The following is a 22,197-nucleotide window of genomic DNA, read 5'->3' on the forward strand; positions in this document are numbered from 1 at the left end:
CACGATTTTTGTAAACTCACAAAAAAAGTTAATTTTTGGAATTTATTGAAAATTTTTCCGGATGTCGCTCATCCAGGGTTTTAATAAACTTGCAAGCACCCTGACTGAGTACACATCATTCAGATCTGTCAGGAAGAAGTTTCAAGAACAGCTTGCAAGCAGATTCTTGACTTATTCCAAACAAGATCAAGATAATTTTATAGAAACTCTATATAAATGGTCAACAAATAGAATGCACTCAACAAATAACGTAGATAAAATCATCGCTCTTGCTTGTTTTGCATATATACTAGATATTGTCGAAGATCAAACACATTATCAAAATATTGCTAACCAGCTCGAAAGAATTTTACCCGTAGAAAGCATCATTGTCATTGATGGTGTCACATTCTTGCTCGAACGCGTTGCCAGACGCTCAGAAACTCCAATTCTTCCAACATTATTCGAAAGATTAACATCCAGAATCTTCTCAACGAGTGTACTCTCCTCAGTATTCATTTTCAAGAACGTCATATTCACAGATATCGACTTATACCGCCGCTTTTCCGGCCACATAAACCACATCGTTTATGGCGCAATAAAACATCAAGAATCTCAAGTCAGAGCTTGCGGCGTTGAGCTCTTTCTAGGCAAAATAAACCACGACTCCTCCCCCGACGAATGCGCAAATACGATGCTCGATGACTGCTTCCAGGCCTTGGAATCACCTTGTCCTTTACACGTAGTCGACGGATATTTTTCAATGATCGAAGGAATCATCAGAACTAAGCCGCGCTTGCTCGCAGGGAGAGCGCAGATACTCACAAAGGTAGTCGTCTTCCAGATGAACCAACAGTCTATGCTGACAGTCTTGAATCATGTCCTGGCGATCCAGGAGTTCCGGAATTTCACACCTCAATTTCAGGCCAAACTACTCACAATATTTTCTGAAATCTCTCAATTTTCTGAAGAGGTATCACAATTGCTCTCAAAATTATTGAATACCGATTCAATTGATGGAGAAGCCTACGCGCCATTGATATTTAAGCTCCCCGATGAATGCTTTTTCATCGTAGCACCTTCTTTGCTTCGAAAATACAATAATTTCAACGACCAAATTTATTCTCGATTAAAAGTTGCCCAAATTACCATCGATGTGCTTAAAACAGCTAAAATATTATCAGAACAATCAACTATAATCGCATCAGAGATATCAGAAACGTACTCTCAATATATTCGCGAAAATTTCACATCTAATTTGACCATTTCTTATGAAATCATCAAATTAATATCGTTAGATGACTCAATAGATAAAAATGAACTGTTAGATGTCCTCATCAAACAGCTTTCCACTGTAAATGAGAAAGATTCTCCAAATCTTATACAAGCGATCTACACTTTGATATTATCCATAGAAGACAAGCAAAAATACCTCATGCAAACACTGTTCCTCGCCAATTCGTCCTCTAATTCTGATTTGAGACTAAATTCAATAGAATTAATTCCTCAAGAATTACTTTGTTTGTTCAATTCTCCGCTTATATATGACATACTGAACTCATTCATTTCAGATCAGAAGAGCTCTGTTCGTCAGGAAACTCAAAATTTACTTTTACGCATACAGAAAGTGATTCCTGATGATATAGAGGAGTATTTAAAGACAAACATCAATCTGTTTTTTCACCAGTTACAAGGATTTACCAGTCTTGTCACTAAAAGATATCAATTGGAATTAACTCCAATTTTTATCAGATTAAATACGAAAATTATCAAACCTTACGTCAGGAGGATGGTAGAATACTTCATAAACATACTAGAAGAAAGGTGTGAAACTCCAAAATCAACTTTAGAAGCAACTCTTAAGCTAAACGATAAAAATAATACGCGAATCATCCACAAATGTGTCCTAAAAAGCATTAACGAGCTCATTCCTCATATTGACGAATTCAAAGACCTTTTATCAAAACTTATAAACGCAATTACAAACCAATTGACGATCAGCTCTCACAAAAGTTTACATGTAGAGGTTGCAAATACGTTATTACTCATTTTCAGAGCGATAGACTTTCACGAAATCTTCAATGAAGCGGATATTGTGAAAATGCACAAGGAAATCTTCTCTTTTCTTTCAAATTGTTCTGACTTTGAGACCATTTGTGGCTTTTTCAGGCTGTTTGGAACAATAGGACCCCTTGAACCGACTCAATTCCACACATTTGACTACGAATCACATTCTTTTGACTGGTCACCCATCTGTGATGTATCCAAACGCCAGACTTGCTATCTAAACTTCGTCATGCAGTACGTTTTGGACCAATTACAACAATCTTCTTCAATTTACGAACCATCTGTACTAATTATAGCCATTGTATACATCTTTCAGAGCGATCCATTCAATTCCCTACCTTTCCTACCACAAATTGTCCCAGTTTTCTCGAAATTACTTAATGATAAAGTATTTAACCCTCCAGATGCCATTTTCCACTTCCTGAGGTCCATCATTCTACTTGTAGATGTCTCTATTCTCCCTTACGGTGACAATATCATGGAAATGATCCTTCCTTTCCTTCACGAAGCGAATCTTCCCGCAATTAAAGTATTTTCTGCCCTTGTTTTCGCATTGAAAGGAAACTATAAGTACGATCCAGCCATATTCAACCTGTTCGTATCGATTCTGAGGCAAAAGAACGTTTTACCAGAAGTAGACAATTATATCATGTTAACTTTAGCTCTTATGGTCATTTACAACGAGTCTTCGCCCTCAATATTCTTTGAACTCGCATCCCAGCGAATAAAGAACAACAACAAAGACTCAATAACATATTTATGTTGGATAATGAACACAGGGAAGTTTCAATCTCTTGTTTTGCAAGTTCTTAGGCTCGCACTCTCAATAAAAGGTCCTTTAGAACTCAAAGCTCATGAACTTATATCAGTAATTTACGCAAAAAATCCGAAAATCACAAAAATCGTGAATTTTCCAAAGGAAAACCTTCTCAGTGTAAACGAGACAGACTATCAACCAAAGCCAGACATCGTTCCTTCAAAGATGAGGCCTGCTTCCCAGAGAAGATTGATAGATACCATATTATCTCATCAAAACGTAGCAGAATACACCCCGATATGGATTCTACAGCTCACGCAAGACCTTGTTCTCTGTAGTAGTTCGGCTGCAATTCGTGCTTGTCGACCATTATTAAACGGAGCATCGAAATTACAGTACGATATCTTTCCTTTAGCTCTTGTTTCCGTATGGGAAGATGCTCAAGATGAAGAGCGTCGTCGATTGATGTCGTTTTTCGAAACAGTTGTCTCATCTCCAAACGCGAATCTTTCAGTTTTGTCAGTAATTGTTGATGGAGCAGAAGCTCTTGACCGCGCGGGCTTTTCCATGTTCTACAACCCAATGACTGCCGGAAAAATCGCTGAGAAATGCAAGTCTTGGTTTAAGGCCATACGGTTTTTCTCAAAAGTTGACTTCCCCGAGGAACCTCTAAAACACTTATTAATGATCGAAGCGCAATTAAAACGGAAAAGCACTGCTAATGGATTATTAGGAATAATTCCATCGCAAACAACAGATGCAGGGTTATTTGAGTCATTAAACAAATGGGACAAAGCGTTAGAGATATACGAGACACAAAAAGAGTCAGAGACAAGTGTCCCAGGCATTGTAAACTGTTACATGAACATGGACGATTACGCTTCAATTATTTCGAAAGACCAAATTTTCGAAAAACTCGTAAAAGAGACCAAAATCAAAGCCGCCCTTCCATTCTTCATAGCTGCATTAAACACTGGCCAGGAGACCGACAAATACGAGCAGTTCCTTGTCCCTGATACACCTACGAACTGTTGTTGGCGAGCGATTTGCAAAATCAAGAAAAATTTACAAAATGAAGCTGAAGAATTCGTGAACAGGGCAACTAACGCTGCTGTTATTAACTTTAGTCCTCCAGCAAACTACGAGAATGCCATGCCCCTGATAAATGATTTCTTCTCCATAGAAGACGTGAGAAACATCTTGGATGTGAACAAAAACAAAGAAAATTCAAAACACATCATTGAAATTTGGAAAAGAAATTCAAATTCAATGAAAAACGATTATTCTCAATTGAAATTATCATGGGCCATCAGGGAATTACTAGAGTGTACACCGGAACAAAGGAGAGACATGAAGAACACATATTTAGACATATTAAGACGTATAAAAGAATGGACTTATTTCGATGGAGTTTTCCAATCAATAGAAAAAGATGAAAGATCATTATTAATTAGATATATAACAAGATACGACCGTGGCATTGTTAAGAATACAGATGAACTGGCCAAATTCGTATCGAAACTCCAGAAATCACAGAGAATTGATGTCTATTGCGATGCTGTTTGCGATTTGGCAACAAGAACTGTTGTTACGGTGTTTGTCGTCAACCAATTGGGTGATGTGTTGAGAAAAAACACGAATCACGCAAGAGCGTGGAGATTATGGACATACACAAACCTTTCTTTGATGCAGAAACCTGGAAATGTAGCTGAATTTTATGCAAATAATACAATGAACGGGTTTTGGAAATTATTGGAACTGAATGGCTCTAAAATGCATTGGTTATGCCAATTATGCTCTCTCTTCTTTACTTATGGTACTTATTTGAGCGATTTCGAAAATTTTGCATCAAAATTTAGAAATTTGCCACCGGAATCAGTAATTTTAATCATCCCACAATTGGTTGTACAACTAGAACACCCTGTAAAGGAAGTTCGTGAAGTAGTTTTCGATATAATGAAATCATTTTCTGTAAACCACTTCCAAGCAGTTGCTCTACCTCTTAATTTGCAGAGACACACAAAGTCAAGCGAATTCATCGACCAATTGTTCAATGAACATAGTTTGGACGGAAATGATGTGACAATTTTCGCTCAATCGATGACATCTTTGGCCGTGACTCCTGCAGAAGAAGTATCAATATTATTAGAGAAGCTCCTGAAGATTGGTGATGATTTTCCATTGCAACAGGAAAGTTTAGATATAATTAAGCGAGTAAGTGACATTATATCGGCCAAGACCTACAAATCCTTCCTTAAGGACTGGTTCTCATGCAAACCTGCTAAACTGTTCATTGAAAAAAGCGCCAGAGTTTTGAATATAATAAATTCAAAAACAGCAAATGCAGATAGAGTCTTTCTCTTCAATGCTGCGAACGCGCTCCATATTTCATTGAACAAGAACATCGAATCAGTCAATTCCATTGACATAAAAGAGCTGGGACTTCCAATTATTACAGATGACCTCAAAGTTTGCATGCCAGGAAGCTACGAGATCGGTAAACCACTTATAACTGTATCAAAGATCCGCCACGTGCTGAAAATGATTCCTTCCGCGAAAAGACCGAGAAAAATGCGAATGTTGGGCAGTAACGGTCAATCTTACAAATATCTACTGAAAGGAAGAGAGGATTTGAGATTGGACCAACACATTATGCAGTTTTTCTCTTTGGTTAATTCGATTTTGAGGATGAATAAATCGACTGACGGAAGTTTCAACATAATCATGCAGTATCACGTTGTTCCTTTGACAACAGCATCAGGACTGATCTCGTGGGCTGCTGGAGGAGAGACTTTGAGCTCATTAATCTTATGGAGAAGAAAAATTTGCAACAGAACTGAAGAATCCGAGAAAAAGGTGTTCAACGAGTTCTTATATAAAGGTAGAGATATTGCAATCTACATGAACAACCTCCAAAAACTCGAATTATTCAGAAAATTAGTAAATGTGGCTCCAGACAACGAAATTGATGAAGCTTTGTGGCTGAAATCATCAGGAGCAAGACAATGGCTGATGCAAACAACGAATTTCAGCCGTTCTCTCGCTTTAATGTCAGTTGTCGGTTACATTATTGGTTTAGGCGACAGACATCCTCTAAATATACTGTTTATGAAGAGAAATGGCAATATCGTACACATAGATCTCTCAGATTGCTTCGAAAAAGCTTCATTAAGAAGATATGTCAGAGAAACAGTTCCTTTCAGACTTACAAGGATGTTAGTAAGAGCTTTAGGAGCTGTTGGTACTCATGGACTCTTCAAAACTACTGCGGAAGATGTTTTGGGCCAACTTCGAAGAAATTCTCAAACATTGTTGGCTTTTTTGGACATTTTCGTCCAGGAACCAGTAATAGACGCTCTATGGTACGAAGGAAGCCAGGATGACAAAGAAGGAAGAGGTTTGAAACAGGCAATTCGAAGAGTTGCAGAAAAATTGGCTGGAAACGACTACGAAATGATAATGACTATTCCTCAGCACGTACAGAAGTTGATAGAAGAGGCAACATCGGAAATTAACTTAAGTAGAATGTATCATGGTTGGGCTCCTTATTGGTAACAAATTTTTTTTATAATTTTTTTTGTTATTTTTATTTTTAAAATTTTGTTTGAATGTTTATTAATAAAACGATTTATATATTTATAATCTTTCTTTTTCTCTTTTCTGTGACTTTATTATTTTAATAATTTTTATTTTTTTGATATTTTTTTTAAAATTAATTTGTAAAATGCTTCCTTAATTAGCTTAAATGCTTTCTGACAATCCAATACCTCTTCTCGTGCTCATGATAATGAAGAGATACTTAATAATGGGTTCAAATTTGTGGGATTTTATTCAAAACTGTGATTCACAAAAGTGACTCATAATTGAATGCATTCAAAAATAAATTTGTTGTTCAAAATATTTCACTAAGTATATTCTTAATATTTTTAAATAAAATCGAAAACGTCACTTTTCCTAGAAAACAGATCTAAAATTTCCCCAATTTTGCTTTTATATGTCATAACATCATGTGGAGCAAGTATTTCGATCGAAGTCACTATAAAATTTTAATCAATTTGTGTCGGTTTATGAATTCAAATTTGCCAGGCAGATCTGTCAGTTTGACATGATGGGAAGAGTCAGTGAGCAGGTAGATATAAGGCCTATTAGTAATATTTTGTTAAAATCACACGTTTCTGATTCATAAATATTATGGATCAAACAAAAATGATGTATTCTTTGCGTGGCTTCTCTGTTTTCGAGTCAGGAGAGAAAAATCCAGGCACAATGGAAGTGTATAGCACAAAAGGCATAATTTCTTTCGAATGGAAACCAGAAAAATGCTCGAATTTATATTTAATAAGTGATAAAATAGAAGAATCACAAATATTCATTTATCTACACATGCTTAAAAAGATAGTTAAGACTAATAATGAAGACAGATCAACCACTATTCGATTCATTCTTCCGGACACGAGAACAAATTTGCATTTTATCTTCCCAGAATCCGAAATTGTAGTGTGTGAAAGCATGTTTTCAGATCTGTTATCATCACATTCAATAACACTAGTTCCAAACGAACCAAATTCATTTAATAATAATCTTGAAGTTGAATTGAGATACATTGTTCCAGAAAATTTCATATTATATAGCAATATAATCTATTTATACTCATATAGAACATCATTAAATAAGATATTAGACGACACAAAAGAAATCGATAATAATCCAATAGATTTAGAACAATTACAGCTAAAATTTGACGAACAAGGACATTTACTAGACTATTAATCACTCAAAAAAGACATATTTGTCCACGGATTAACACCAGAAGCGAGACCATTGGCATATTTATACCTTTTAGGCGTTTTTACTCCAGAATTAACGAGAGAAGAGAACGAAAAGCACTTAGATGATCTTTATGATGAGTATATGAATACATTCAACAGATGGGAAAACAAAATTCCAGGCCAAGAAGTGTATTTGACAAAAGTTTTTGGCGTCATTGTTTCCGATGTCAAAAGAACAGACAAAAAAGAAGAAATGTTCCAAACAGAAGGACCAGCACGAAGAGCATTAGAAGAGATATTGATGATATATTCATTACTTGTTGCAGATGTCGGATATATCCAAGGAATGTCAGATATCGCGGCTGGTTTGATGGAAATGTTCTTCAAGAAAGTAACAAAGAAAAAGATCACTTTATATGATAACAAAGTTGTTGATTTTCATAGAGGAAACAGTTTAATTTTCTGGTTGTTCTATGGATTACTTAAACTCACAGGGAATGACCAACTGTTCAAATGCATGGATGGTAATAGAGATTTCCTTGAAACCCGTATTTTCTCTATTATTCAAACGAATATTCCTCCTGTTGCAAAATGGTTGGTCAGTGTTCAGAACGAAAACATGTTGTTTACATTTTCTGCAACATTGCTACTTTTTAAGAGATGGTTTTCTATCAATAATTTAGGAATTATCTGGGATAGACTAATCACCCATCGTGATCCAATTATTTACTTAAGATTCCTGATTTCTTCTTGTGTTACAGTTGCTTTTCAATATCTTTGCCTGCAAGGAACAAATGGAGGCGATGTTTCATCAGGTTTCAACAAAGTTTTGGCATTGATTGAACCAAAAATGGTATTGAGAATTGCAAATGCATTCTTTAACAAAATAGATAACGATCCAATGCATTCTCAATGGATTTTCATGAAATATCCAGAAGATCCTCCTGAAATTGAATACGTTCCTAAATATATTAAAATCTATTGAATGCTATATATTAGAAATTGTATGTATTATAATAAACAGTTAAGATTTTTAATCTAATCATTTAATGTACATGTTAAAAAAATAATATTTTCCTATTCTATATTATATATAATACAAATTAGAGAACATGAATTCATATAAGAAAAATAATGATTTTTAAGAGCAACAAAATCCTATTGACTATAATGAACAATAGATTTAAATTGAATATTTGCAGCAAACTACATATTTTCAATATTACATAACACAATTGTTTCATTTCTGTTATATCTAACTATCTATAGCAAAAAATGATGACAATTCTTCATATCAAATTATTTCTCAAAAAATGTAAAGAATTATATCAAAAACTATTTTAAACAAACAAAGATATCAATATTAAGTTATTCAGGAACGAATCTATTATTGAATTCATTGAAATGATTTTTCATTTCGTTAAATATTGTTACTTCTAATTCTGAGCATCCTTCAATCAGTGATTTGGCCAAATCTATATTGAATGGAAGCATTTTCTCTGCAATTGAGAATTTATCTCCTTCTAAAGGAGATTTTTCGTAAAAATGTTTTTCTGCAATCAATTGAATGCATGCTGTATTTAATCGGTCTGCACAATGACAAACAAGTTCATACGTTTCGTTTGGAAACATTTGGAATAGAATAGATAAAATTCCGTTTGTAGACTTCAAACTTGGGGAAGAAGTACAAAATTCAATTAAGGAAGTAACTAAAAGTGGTATAGTTTGTAGTGATTTGTTTTCTGGTTCCCACGAATAAATTAATGATTCAATTAAAAGAGAAACTTGGTATTTAGAAAAGTCATTTTCAAGTAAAAGTTGTTTTGATTTGAGATCTTGTTCAAATTCGTCGATAATGAATTCCCAAACTGAAGGACTTTCTAAAATTGATTTTTTAAAGAATTCGAATTGAGTTTCTAACATATTTTCGATTGCATGATATAACCATGCTTGCGTTTTAAGTCTTTTAGTGAATTTTTTAAGGTCTGATGTATATTGAGGAAATTTCAAGCACCAAAAGAAAACAGAATTAAGAACTGATTGCGGTACAGAGTATCCTGCATCAGAGAGATAGTTAACTGTTGTAAAAATATCCTGTGCCATATAATTATCTGATTCTTCATCAATATCAAGGAGAGAACTAAGGTATGCGAGCTTATTTTCTTTCAGATTGCCTTCTACTTCAGGAAATGTTTGAAGTGCTCTATCGTGATATATTCTATTGTCTGGTTGTAAACGTTGCATAATCTGAGACATGAAAAAAATGAAGATTTGACGTAAAGTTTATCAGTAAATTTTGTTGTATATTCAACATACATCTTATATTTATTAGTAACGAATTCACCCTTTTTTTTCGAATATCTGAAGCGGTAATTTTTTTTTATTGATTTTATGTCACAGAAGGAAGAGTCTCAGAGTAAATCAAAGTCATCGAAATCAGATGCTTCTGAAGCTGCTAACTCTAATGCTTCTGGACCGCAATCAAGAATTGAAACAGAAATAAATTCAGAATATTATGAAGAAGAGGAAGTAAAAGAAGCAGAGTCATACGCTCAAAAGAAAAGCTTTAAACAAAAGAAACCACCGTTATCTGATATGGATTCTTCAGATAATATTATATTTATGAATCAAAAGTCAGAAGATGATTCAGAACATTCAAGTCCTGGAACATCTGTCGAAGATCCGAAATTTATTCCACAACCACCTTCATTAGCTCCTTCATCATCTTCTTCTACAGCTCCATCATCGCCAAAAGAGATTAATCCTAAATCATCATTCTCATCAAGTGCATCACGCCCACATCCAATCGCTCAAAGCGAAGAAAAATCGGAAGTTTCAGAATCTCAATCAATTTCTTTACAAAGCGTTCATTCTATGAAACCAAAATCATCCGTTAACAAGTACTCAGTACCAGAAAGCTCATCTTCATCAGATAGTAGCGAAAATGCTGATAGCGATGATAATCATGAATTTGAGATTGAATCTCCACCACCAGCTAAAAAAGTAATCGATTCTCGTAGTATTAAATCGACTGCAAGTAATGGTTCACGAAAATTAAATGCACAACAAGTTATGAAATTCAAAGATCCAATTAAAGAACTTTCTGACGAAGAAGACGAAGAAAAGAAGAAAGCCAAGCAAGATAAAAGTAAGAAATCGCCCATTAAAGGTCCGAAAATTAACTACAGAATGAAATTCGCTCAAGATCGCGACGTAAGTGAAATAGAAGAACCAAGGAAGCGAAGCAAATTCCTTTTAGACGAATCTGATGATGATTACCAGCCTCCAAAGAAGATTGGAGGAGAGTTTGATTCATCAACTGTTGATTTCTGCAACAGAGTGAGAGCTCCTGACAAATCAGAGTCACTTTCAAGCAAAAAGAGTAAATCAGAGTCATCTGGCATCTACACCTTCAACAAACCAAAAGATTTATTCGCATCCGACGATGAATCATCGAGTAAATCAAGCAAGAAGCCATTAAACAAGCATAAGTTCTTAAATGAAGATGACAGAACACCATATCACTCAAAGAAAATGACAAATGAACAGAAATTAAAGAAGAAACTTGCAGATGCAAGAGGAGACAACAGAAAGTACCTCAAAGATGAAGACCTTGACTTCCTTGACCAACAAAAGGTCAAAGTTATCTATGTTTCCCCTAAAAAACAAGAAGAAAGCAAAGAATCTTCTTCCAATCATCAAGAAGAAGAACCATCATACGAAGAAGAAGACATCCAAGAACCATCACAATCCAAGTCATCAACACTTGATACAGAACATAAAGAGATTATGCAGCCAAAATCTCCATTTTTACAGAGAGATTTCTCAAGCCAGCTCGATTCAGAACCAGAAGTCTTCAGGCGCAAGAACAGACATAGAATACCTCAAAGAAAAGTTATCAGAGTCGTTGAAACTGATGACCAGGCTTATGAAAGAATGTTACTCGAAAAAGTGTCAAACCGCCAAATCCCTTCAATTACTGGCACTTATTATGAACGAACTATGAAGGGCAGGATTGAGAATTATGAGTCTGAATCAGAACTAGAGCGTAAGGAGAAGCTGAGATTGGAGCAAGAAGAGGAAGAAAGGAAGAGATTAGAAGCAGAGAAATTAAAGGAACAAAAGAGGAAGATAAGGCTTGGAATATTGTCATCATCAACAGAAGATCAACCAGCAGAAGAGAACGAGAACGTAAAAGAAAGAGATGTAGAGATAATTCAAGATAATTTAAGCCAAATTTCGGAAGATTCGTCTGTTGTAAGACGCCGTGAAGAATTAATGAAGATGAACTTGGATAGTACTTCTTCGTCATCTACAATCTCTTCCTACAAGAGAGAAGGAGTCAGAAAAGGAGTTTTCTTGGAAGACAGCGATGACGACAACGGAAAACGTAGATGGTATCGAAATGTGTTTAAGGTTATGGTAGAAATGTTTTGTCATTGACTGGCTAAGCGAGTTTAGGGTCTAATGGTTTTGGATGTGGAAATCCTCACTCTGGGCACTGCTATTACTTTATCAACATTGACTTAGAAATGAAATTGGAAAACCATGTCAGTAAATACAGAAATGCAATCCTCCAGACATACGTTTTTCCTACACATTTAATATTCCAACCAACAATGGAACCGCAAGATGAGGAGCAGCAAAAAGTTTAATTTCCAGCGGGAATTTAATAAGGTTATTATTTCATCAGTTCAAAAAGTTTATCAGGTTTTGATTAAAATTTTCTTCATACCATACGACATAAATGATTCATTTAAATAACTTAAAATCATGTTATAACCATTTCGCTATCACATTATTTATATACATATCATATCGTTTTTCATGGTCATCTTTAATAAATGATATATAATCTGAAGGGTCTAAAAGAATGGATTAAATTTACCACTCACAGAAACGAGAGTAACATTATAAATTCCGCTAACTGTTAAATTTAATTCACAGTTATTATTCGAAATAATATTGATAATTGACATTTTTATTACGATTAAAAATATGGTAAAGCGTTATTTTCCAGTGATAAATAAAACTAGAATAAGATTACCTCAAGAATTCATAAATTCAACGAATAAGAAATTCATTCATGTTATAATTTTAGTGTTTTCAGAAAATATGAGTCGATGTCATATTCATCATCGGGTTATATTTCACTTCATTCAAATTTAGTTCAATCAAATCAATATAATGACCATTTCATAAGATTTTCAGATGGTATTAAAAATGTAATTGATAGATTAAAATATGAACAGATTGACAATATCGAATTTTTGGAATTTTGGTTTAAATATCCCGATGGAAAAAAGATTGAAGTTAAAGATAAAGCTGATACTATAACAAAAACAATTACAATGACCGATCCAGATAGTGGGGAACAAAAAGAAAAAAAACAAACGATAGAAACCGGTGAAAGGTCAATTATTATTGATTATGATTCAAAGGATTATTATTCGATAATGTTAATGCTTGAATATTAAATAGCCTTAACAAAGAATTTTTCAAGTGATATTTTATAAGATCCAATCTACGTTTTCCGTTGTCGTCATCGCTGTCTTCCAAGAAAACTCCTTTTCTGACTCCTTCTCTCTTGTAGGAAGAGATTGTAGATGACGAAGAGTACTATCCAAGTTCATCTTCATTAATTCTTCACGGCGTCTTACAACAGACGAATCTTCCGAAATTTGCTTAAATTTCTTGAATATCTCTACATCTTTTCCTTTTACGTTCTCGTTCTCTTCTGCTGGTTGATCTTCTTGATGATGACACTATTCCAAGCCTTTCCTCTTTTGTTCCTTTAATTTCTCTGCTTCTAATCTCTTCCTTTCTTCCTCTTCTTGCTCCAATCTCAGCTTCTCCTTACGCTCTAGTTCTGATTCAGACTCATAATTCTCAATCCTGCCTTCATAGTTCGTTCATAATAAGTGCCAGTAATTGAAGGGATTTGGCGGTTTGACACTTTTTCGAGTAACATTCTTTCATAAGCCTGGTCATCAGTTTCAACGACCTCTGATAACTTTTCTTTGAGGTATTCTATGTTGTTCTTAGGCGCCTGAAGACTTCTGAGTTCTTGAATCGAGCTGGCTTGAGAAATCTCTCTGTAAAAATGGAGATTTTGGCTGCATAAATCTCTTTATGTTCTGTATCAAGTGTTGATGACTTGGATTGTGATGGTTCTTGGATGTCTTCTTCTTCGTATGATGGTTCTTTTCTTGATGATTGGAAGAAGATTCTTTGCTTTTCTTCTTGTTTTTTAGGGGAAACATAGATAACTTTGACCTTTTTGTTGTCAAGGAAGTCAAGGTCTTCATCTTTGAGGTACTTTCTGTTGTCTCCTCTTGCAATCTGCAAGTTTTTTCTTTAATTTCTGTTCATTTGTCATTTTCTTTGAGTGATATGGTGTTCTGTCATCTTCATTTAAGAACTTATGCTTGTTTAATGGCTTCTTGCTTGATTTATCGATGATTCATCGTCGGATGCGAATAAATCTTTTTGTTTGTTGAAGGTGTAGATGCCAGATGACTCTGATTTACTCTTTTTTGCTTGAAGTGACTTCTGATTTGTCAGGAAGCTCTCACTCTGTTGCAGAAATCAACAGTTGATGAATCAAACTCTCCTCCAAATCTTCTTTGGAGGCTGGTAATCATCATTCAGATTCGTCTAAAAGGAATTTGCTTCGCTTCCTTGGTTCTTCTATTTCACTTACGTCGCGATCTTGATGCGAATTTCATTCTGTAGTTAATTTTCGGACCTTTAATGGGCGATTTCTTCTTACTTTTATCTTGCTTGGCTTTCTTCTTTTCTTCGTCTTCTTTCGTCAAAAGTTCTTTAATTGGATCTTTGAATTCATAACTTGTTGTGCAATTTAATTTTTCGTGAACCATTACTTGCAGTCGATTTAATACTACGAGAATCGATTACTTTTTTAGCTGGTGGTGGAGATTCAATCTCAAATTCATGATTATCATCGCTATCAGCATTTTCGTACTATCTGATGAAGATGAGCTTTCTGGTACTGAGTACTTGTTAACGGATGATTTTGTTTCATAGAATGAACGCTTTGTAAAGAAATTGATTGAGATTCTGAAACTTCCGATTTTTCTTCGCTTTGAGCGATTGGATGTGGGCGTGATGCACTTGCATTGAGATATGATGATTTAGGATTAATCTCTTTTGGCGATGATGGAGCTGTAGAAGAAGATGATGAAGGAGCTAATGAAGGTGGTTGTGGAATAAATTTCGGATCTTCGACAGATGTTCCAGGGACTTGAATGTTCTGAATCATTTTTCTGAGACTTATTGATTCATAAATATAATATTATCTGAAGAATCCATATCAGATAACGGTGGTTCTTTTGTTTTAAAGCTTTTTTTTGAGCGTATGACTCTGTTCTATTTACTTCCTCTTCTTCAATATATTCTGAATTTATTTCTGTTTCAATTCTTGATTGCGGTCCAGAAGCATTAGAGTTAGCAGCTTCAGAAGCATCTGATTTCGATGACTTTGATTTACTCTGAGACTCTTCCTTCTGTGACATAAAATCATAAAAAAAAATTACCGCTTCAGATATTCGAAAAAAAGGGTGAATTCGTTACTAATAAATATAAGATGTATGTTGAATATACAACAAAATTACTGATAAACTTCACGTCAAATCTTCATATTTTTTCATGTCTCAGATTATGCAACGTTTACAACAAGACCAATAGAATATATCACGATAGAGCACTTCAAACATTTCCTGAAGTAGAAGGCAATCTGAAAGAAAATAAGCTCGCATACCTTAGTTCTCTCCTTGATATTGATGAAGAATCAGATAATTATATGGCACAGGATATTTTTACAACAGTTAACTATCTCTCTGATGCAGGATACTCTGTACCGCAATCAGTTCTTAATTCTGTTTTCTTTTGGTGCTTGAAATTTCCTCAATATACATCAGACCTTAAAAAATTCACTAAAAGACTTAAAACGCAAGCATGGTTATATCATGCAATCGAAAATATGTTAGAAACTCAATTCGAATTCTTTAAAAAATCAATTTTAGAAAGTCCTTCAGTTTGGGAATTCATTATCGACGAATTTGAACAAGATCTCAAATCAAAACAACTTTTACTTGAAAATGACTTTTCTAAATACCAAGTTTCTCTTTTAATTGAATCATTAATTTATTCGTGGGAACCAGAAAACAAATCACTACAAACTATACCACTTTTAGTTACTTCTTAATTGAATTTGTACTTCTTCCCCAAGTTTTGAAGTCTACAAACGGAATTTTATCTATTCTATTCCAAATGTTTCCAAACGAAACGTATGAACTTGTTTGTCATTGTGCAGACCGATTAAATACAGCATGCATTCAATTGATGCAGAAAAACATTTTTACGAAAATCTCCTTTAGAAGGAGATAAATTCTCAATTGCAGAGAAAATGCTCCATTCAATATAGATTTCGCCAAATCACTGATTGAAGGATGCTCAGAATTAAGAAGTAACAAATTTAACGAAATGAAAAAATCATTCAATTGAATTCAATAATAGATTCGTTCCTGAATAACTTAATATTGATATCTTTGTTTGTTTAAAATAGTTTTTTGATATAATTCTTTACATTTTTTGAGAAATAACTTGATATGAAGAATTTCATCATTTTTTTGCTATAGATAGTTAGATAAACAGAAATGAAAACAATTGTGTTATGTAATATTGAAAATATGTAGTTTGCTGCAAATATCAATTTAAATCTATTGTTCATTATAGTCAATAGGATTTTGTTGCTCTTAAAAATCATTATTTTTCTTATATGAATTCATGTTCTCTAATTTGTATTATATATAAATAATGAATAGGAATATTTATTTTTAACATGTTCATTAAATGATTAGATTAAAAATCTTAACTGTTTATTATAATACATACAATTTTCTAATATATAGCATTCAATAGATTTTAATATATTTAGGAACGTATTCAATTTCAGGAGATCTTCTGGATATTTCATGAAAATCCATTGAGAATGCATTGGATCGTTATCTATTTTTGTTAAGAATGCATTTGCAATTCTCAATACCATTTTTGGTTTCAACTCAATGCCAAAACTTTGTTGAAACCTGATGAAACATCGCCTCCATTTGTTCCTTGCAGGCAAAGATATTGAAAAGCAACTGTAATCACAAGAAAAATCAGGAATCTTAAAGTAAATAATTGGATCACGAATGATGGGTTGATTAGTCTATCCCAGAATATATTCCTAAATTATTGATAGAAAACCATCTCTTAAAAAGTAGCAATGTTGCAGAAATGTAAACAACATGTTTTCGTTCTGAACACTGACCAACCATTTTGCAACAGGAGGAATATTCGTTTGAATAATAGAGAAAATACGGGTTTCAAGGAAATCTCTCTATTACCATCCATGCATTGAACAGTTGGTCATTCCCTGTGAGTTTAAGTAATCCATAGAACAACCAGAAAATTAAACTGTTTCCTCTATGAAAATCAACAACTTTTGTTATCATATAAAGTGATCTTTTTTCTTTGTTACTTTCTTGAAGAACATTTCCATCAAAACCAGCCGCGATATCTGAAACATTCCTTGGATATATCCGACATCTGCAACAAGTAATGAATATATCATCAAATATCTCTTCTAATGCTCTTCGGTGCTGGTCCTTCTGTTTGGAACATTTCTTCTTTTTTGTCTGTTCTTTTGACATCGGAAACAATGACCGCCAAAAACTTTTGTCAAATACACTTCTTGGCTGGAATTTTGTTTTCCCATCTGTTGAATGTATTCATATACTCATCAATAAAGATCATCTAAGTGCTTTTCGTTCTCTTTCTCGTTAATTCTGGAGTAAAAACGCCTAAAAGGTATAAATATGCCATGGTCTCGCTTTCTGGTGTTAATCCGTGGGACAAATATGTCTTTTTTGAGTGATTAATAGTCTAGTAAATGTCCTTGTTCGTCAAATTTTAAGCTGTAATTGTTCTAAAATCTATTGGATTATTATCGATTTCTTTTTGTGTCGTCTAATATCTTATTTAATGATGTTCTATATGAGTATAATAGATTATATTGCTATATTAATATGAAATTTTCTGGAACAATGTATCTCAATTCAACTTCAAGATTATTATTAAATGAATTTGGTTTTCGTTTGGAACTAGTGTTATTGAATGTGATGATAACAGATCTGAAAAACATCTTTCACACACTACAATTTCGGATCTGGGAAGATAAAATGCAAATTTGTTCTCGTGTCCGGAAAGAATGAATTCGAATAGTGGTTGATCTGTCTTCATTATTAGTCTTAACTATCTTTTTAAGCATTGTGTAGATAAATGAATATTTGTGATTCTTCTATTTTATCACTTATTAAATATAATTCGAGCATTTTTCTGGTTTCCATTCGAAAGAAATTATGCCTTTTGTGCTATACACTTCCATTGTGCCTGGATTTTTCTCTCCTGACTCGAAAACAGAGAAGCCACGCAAAGAATATACATCATTTTGTTTGATCCATAATATTTATGAATCAGAAAAGTGTGATTTTTAACAAAATATTACTAAATAGGCCTTATATCTACCTGCTCACTGACTCTTCCATCATGTCAAACTGACAGATCTGCCTGGCAAATTTTGAATTCATAAACCGACACAAATTGATTAAAATTTTATAGTGACTTCGATCGAAAATAACTTGCTCCACATGATGTTATGACATATAAAAGCAAAACTTGGGGAAATTTTAGATCTGTTTTCTAGGAAAAGTGACGTTTTCGATTTTATTTAAAAATATTAAGAATATACTTAGTGAAATATTTGAACAACAAATTTATTTTTGAAATGCATTCAATTATGAGTCACTTTTGTGAATCACAGTTTTGAAAAATCCCACAAATTTGAACCCATTATTAAGTATCTTCTCATTATCATGAGCACGAGAAGAGGTATTGGATTGTCAGAAAGCATTTAAGCTAATTAAGGAAGCATTTTACATAATTAATTTTAAAAAAAATATCAAAAAAATAAAAATTATTAAAATAATAAAGTCCACAGAAAGAGAAAAAGAAAGATTATAAATATATAGAATCGTTTTATTAAAAACATTCAAACAAAATTTTAAAAATAAATAACAAAAAAATTATAAAAAAAATTTGTTACCAATAAGGAGCCAACCATGATACATTCTACTTAAGTTAATTTCCGATGTTGCCTCTTCTATCAACTTCTGTACGTCTGAGGAATAGTCATTATCATTTCGTAGGTCGTTTCCAGCCAATTTTTCTGCAACTTCTCGAATTTGCCTGTTTCAAACCTCTTCCTTCTTTGTCATCTGGCTTCCTTCGTACCATAGAGCGTCTATTACTGGTTCCTGGACGAAAATGTCCAAAAAGCCAACAATGTTTGAGAATTTTTCGAAGTTGGCCCAAAACATCTTTCCGCAGTAGTTTTTGAAGAGTCCATGAGTACCAACAGCTCTAAAGCTCTTACTAACATCCTTGTAAGTCTGAAAGGAACTGTTTCTCGACATATCTTCTTAATGAAGCTTTTTCGAAGCAAATCTGAGAGATCTATGTGTACGATATTGCCAATTTCTCTTCATAAAACAGTATATTTAGAGGATGTTCTGTCGCCTAAACCAATATGTAAACCGACAACTGACATTAAAGCGAGAGAACGGCTGAAATTCGTTGTTTGCATCAGCCATTGTCTTGCTCCTGATGATCAGCCACAAAGCTTCATCAATTTCGTTGTCTGGAGCCACATTTACTAATTTTCTGAATAATTCGAGTTTTTGGAGGTTGTTCATGGTAGATTGCAATATTCTACCTTTATATAAGAACTCGTTGAAACACCTTTTCTCGGATTCTTCAGTTCTGTTTGCAAATTTTTCTTCTCCATAAGATTATGAGCTCAAATCTCTCCTCCAGCAGCCCACGAGATCAGTCCTGATGCTGTTGTCAAAGGAACAACGTGATACTGCATGATTATGTTGAACTTCCGTCAGTCGAGTTTATTCATCTCAAATCGAATTAACCAAGAGAAAAACTGCATAATGTGTTGGTCAATCTCAAATCCTCTCTTCCTTTCAGTAGATATTTGGTAAGATTGACCGTTTACTGCCCAACATTCGCATTTTTCTCGGTCTTTTCGGCGGAAGGAATGCATTTTTCCACACGTGGCGGATCTTTGATACAGTTATGAAGTGGTTTACCGATCTCGTAGCTTCCTGGCATGCAAACTTTGAGGTCATCTGTAATAATTGGAGTCCCAGCTTTTATGTCAATGGAATTGACTGATTCGATGTTCTTGTTCAATGAAATATGGAGCGAGATTCGCAGCATTGAAGAGAAAGACTCTATCTGCATTTGCTGTTTTTGAATTATTATATTCAAAACTCTGGCGCTTTTTTCAATGAACAGTTTAGCAGGTTTGCATGAGAACCAGTCCTTAAGGAAGGATTGTAGGTCTTTGGCCGATATAATGTCACTTACTCGCTTAATTATATCTAACTTTCCTGTTGCAATGGAAATCATCACCAATCTTCAGGAGCTTCTCTAATAATATTGATACTTCTTCTGCAGGAGTCACGGCCAAGATGTCATCGATTGAGCGAAAATTGTCACATCATTTCACGTCCAAACTATGTCATTGAACAATTGGTCGATGAATTCGCTTGACTTTGTGTGTCTCTGCAAATTAAGAGTAGAGCAACTGCTTGGGAAGTGGTTTACAGAAAATGATTTCATTAATATCGAAAACTACTTCACGAACTTCTTTACAGGGTGTTCTAGTTGTACAACCAATTGTGGGATGATTAAATTACTGATTCCGGTGGCAATTTCTAAATTTTGAATGCAAAATTTCGAAATCGCTCAAATAAGTACCATAAGTAAAGAAGAGAGAGGCATAATTGGCATAACCAATGCATTTTAGAGCCATTCAGTTTCCAATAATTTTCCAAACCCGTTCATTTATATTTGCAATAAAATTCAGCTACATTTCCGTTTCTGCATCAAAGAAAGGTTTGTGTATGTCCATATCTCCACGCTCTTGCGTGATTCGTGTTTTTTCTCCAACACATACCCAATTGGTTGACGACAAACACCGTAACAACAGTTCTTGTTGCCAAATCGCAAACAGCATCGGCAAATAGACATCAATTCTCTGTTGATTTCTGGAGTTTCGATACGAATTTGGCCAGTTCATCTGATATCTTAACAATGCCACGGTCGTATCTTGTTATATATCTAATTAATAATGATCTTTCATCTTTTTCTAATTGATTGGAAAACTCCATCGAAATAAGTCCATTCTTTTATACGTCTTAATATGTCTAAATATGTGTTCTTCATCGTCCTCTTCCTTGTTCCGGTGTACACTCTAGTAATTCCCTGATGGCCCATGATAATTTCAATTGAGAATAATCGTTTTTCATTGAATTTGAATTTTCTTTCCAAATTTCAATGATGTGTTTTGAATTTTCTTGTTTTTGTTCACATCCAAGATGTTTCTCACGTCTTCTATGGAGAAGAAATCATTTATCAGGGGCATGGCATTCTCGTAGTTTGCTGGAGGACTAAGTTATATAACAGCAGCGTTAGTTGCCCTGTTTCACGAATTCTTCAGCTTCATTTTGTAAATTTTTTTCTGATTTTTGCAAATCGCTCGCCAACAACAGTTCGTAGGTGTATCAGGGACAAGAACTGCTCGTATTTGTCGGTCTCCTGGCCAGTGTTTAATGCAGCTATGAAGAATGGAAGGCGGCTTTGATTTTGGTCTCTTTTACGAGTTTTTTTCGAAAATTTGGTCTTTCGAAATAATTGAAGCGTAATCGTCCATGTTCATGTAACAGTTTACAATGCCTGGGACACTTGTCTCTGACTCTTTTTGTGTCTCCGTATATCTCTAACGCTTATGTCATTTGTTTATGACTCAAATAACCCTGCATCTGTTGTTTGCGATGAGAATTATTCCTAATAATCCATTAGCAGTGCTTTTCCGTTTTAATTGCGCTTCGATCATTAATAAGTGTTTTAGAGGTTCCTCGGGGAAGTCAACTTTTGAGAAAAACCGTATGGCCTTAAACCAAGACTTGCATTTCTCAGCGATTTTTCCGGCAGTCATTGGGTTGTAGAACATGGAAAGCCCGCGCGGTCAAGAGCTTCTGCTCCATCAACAATTACTGACAAAACTGAAAGATTCCGCGTTTGGAGATGAGACACTGTTTCGAAAAACGACATCAATCACGACGCTCTTCATCTTGAGCATCTTCCATACGGAAACAAGAGCTAAAGAAAGATATCGTACTGTAATTTCGATGCTCCGTTTAATAATGGTCGACAAGCACGAATTGCAGCCGAACTACTACAGAGAACAAGGTCTGCGTGAGCTGTAGAATCCATATCGGGGTGTATTCTGCTACGTTTTGATGAGATAATATGGTATTATCAATCTTCTCTGGGAAGCGAGGCCTCATCTTTGAGGACGATGTCTGGCTTGGTTGATAGTCTTGTCTCGTTTAACACTGAGAAGGTTTTTCCTTTGGAAAATTTCACGATTTTTGTGATTTTCGGATTTTTGCGTAAAATTACTGATATAAGTTCATGAGCTTTGGAGTT

General features: G+C 34.3%; 8 protein-coding genes across 8 annotated transcripts; 5 read left to right on the forward strand and 3 right to left on the reverse strand.

Annotated features, from left to right (window-relative positions):
• Positions 1–46: 46 nt before the first annotated feature.
• TVAGG3_0335580 (ataxia telangiectasia mutated (ATM) -related family) lies at positions 47–6,442 on the forward strand (the record flags this gene model as incomplete). Its single annotated transcript, XM_001327830.1, has 1 exon — positions 62–6,358. One exon carries the CDS (start codon positions 62–64, stop codon positions 6,356–6,358), a length of 6,297 nt encoding a protein of 2,098 aa, XP_001327865.1.
• Positions 6,443–6,994: 552 nt separating this feature from the next.
• Positions 6,995–7,573, forward strand: TVAGG3_0335590 (uncharacterized protein; the record flags this gene model as incomplete). Its single annotated transcript, XM_001327831.1, has 1 exon — positions 6,995–7,573. One exon carries the CDS (start codon positions 6,995–6,997, stop codon positions 7,571–7,573), a length of 579 nt encoding a protein of 192 aa, XP_001327866.1.
• A 141-nt stretch (positions 7,574–7,714) lies between these two features.
• TVAGG3_0335600 (regulation of vesicle fusion) lies at positions 7,715–8,557 on the forward strand (the record flags this gene model as incomplete). The annotated part of the gene is made up of 1 exon (XM_001327832.1): positions 7,715–8,557. The coding sequence occupies one exon, from the start codon at positions 7,715–7,717 to the stop codon at positions 8,555–8,557; it is 843 nt and encodes a 280-aa protein (XP_001327867.1).
• A 338-nt stretch (positions 8,558–8,895) lies between these two features.
• TVAGG3_0335610 (uncharacterized protein) lies at positions 8,896–9,828 on the reverse strand (the record flags this gene model as incomplete). Its single annotated transcript, XM_001327833.2, has 1 exon — positions 8,941–9,828. The coding sequence occupies one exon, from the start codon at positions 9,826–9,828 to the stop codon at positions 8,941–8,943; it is 888 nt and encodes a 295-aa protein (XP_001327868.1).
• Positions 9,829–9,963: 135 nt separating this feature from the next.
• Positions 9,964–10,508, forward strand: TVAGG3_0335620 (uncharacterized protein; the record flags this gene model as incomplete). The annotated part of the gene is made up of 1 exon (XM_001327834.2): positions 9,964–10,508. A coding segment is annotated over one exon (545 nt), but the record flags the coding sequence as incomplete, so codon positions are not given.
• Positions 10,509–11,106: 598 nt separating this feature from the next.
• Positions 11,107–11,851, forward strand: TVAGG3_0335630 (uncharacterized protein; the record flags this gene model as incomplete). The annotated part of the gene is made up of 1 exon (XM_051230596.1): positions 11,107–11,851. A coding segment is annotated over one exon (745 nt), but the record flags the coding sequence as incomplete, so codon positions are not given.
• A 1,751-nt stretch (positions 11,852–13,602) lies between these two features.
• On the reverse strand, positions 13,603–13,920 carry TVAGG3_0335640 (uncharacterized protein; the record flags this gene model as incomplete). Its single annotated transcript, XM_051230597.1, has 1 exon — positions 13,603–13,920. The coding sequence occupies one exon, from the start codon at positions 13,918–13,920 to the stop codon at positions 13,603–13,605; it is 318 nt and encodes a 105-aa protein (XP_051100327.1).
• A 5,772-nt stretch (positions 13,921–19,692) lies between these two features.
• Positions 19,693–19,920, reverse strand: TVAGG3_0335650 (protein serine/threonine kinase protein; the record flags this gene model as incomplete). The annotated part of the gene is made up of 1 exon (XM_051230598.1): positions 19,693–19,920. The coding sequence occupies one exon, from the start codon at positions 19,918–19,920 to the stop codon at positions 19,693–19,695; it is 228 nt and encodes a 75-aa protein (XP_051100328.1).
• Between the last annotated feature and the right edge of the window lie 2,277 nt (positions 19,921–22,197).

The sequence above is a fragment of the Trichomonas vaginalis genome, chromosome V (genome assembly GCF_026262505.1).
Source record: "Trichomonas vaginalis G3 chromosome V, whole genome shotgun sequence".
NCBI classification, from domain to species: domain Eukaryota; phylum Parabasalia; order Trichomonadida; family Trichomonadidae; genus Trichomonas; species Trichomonas vaginalis.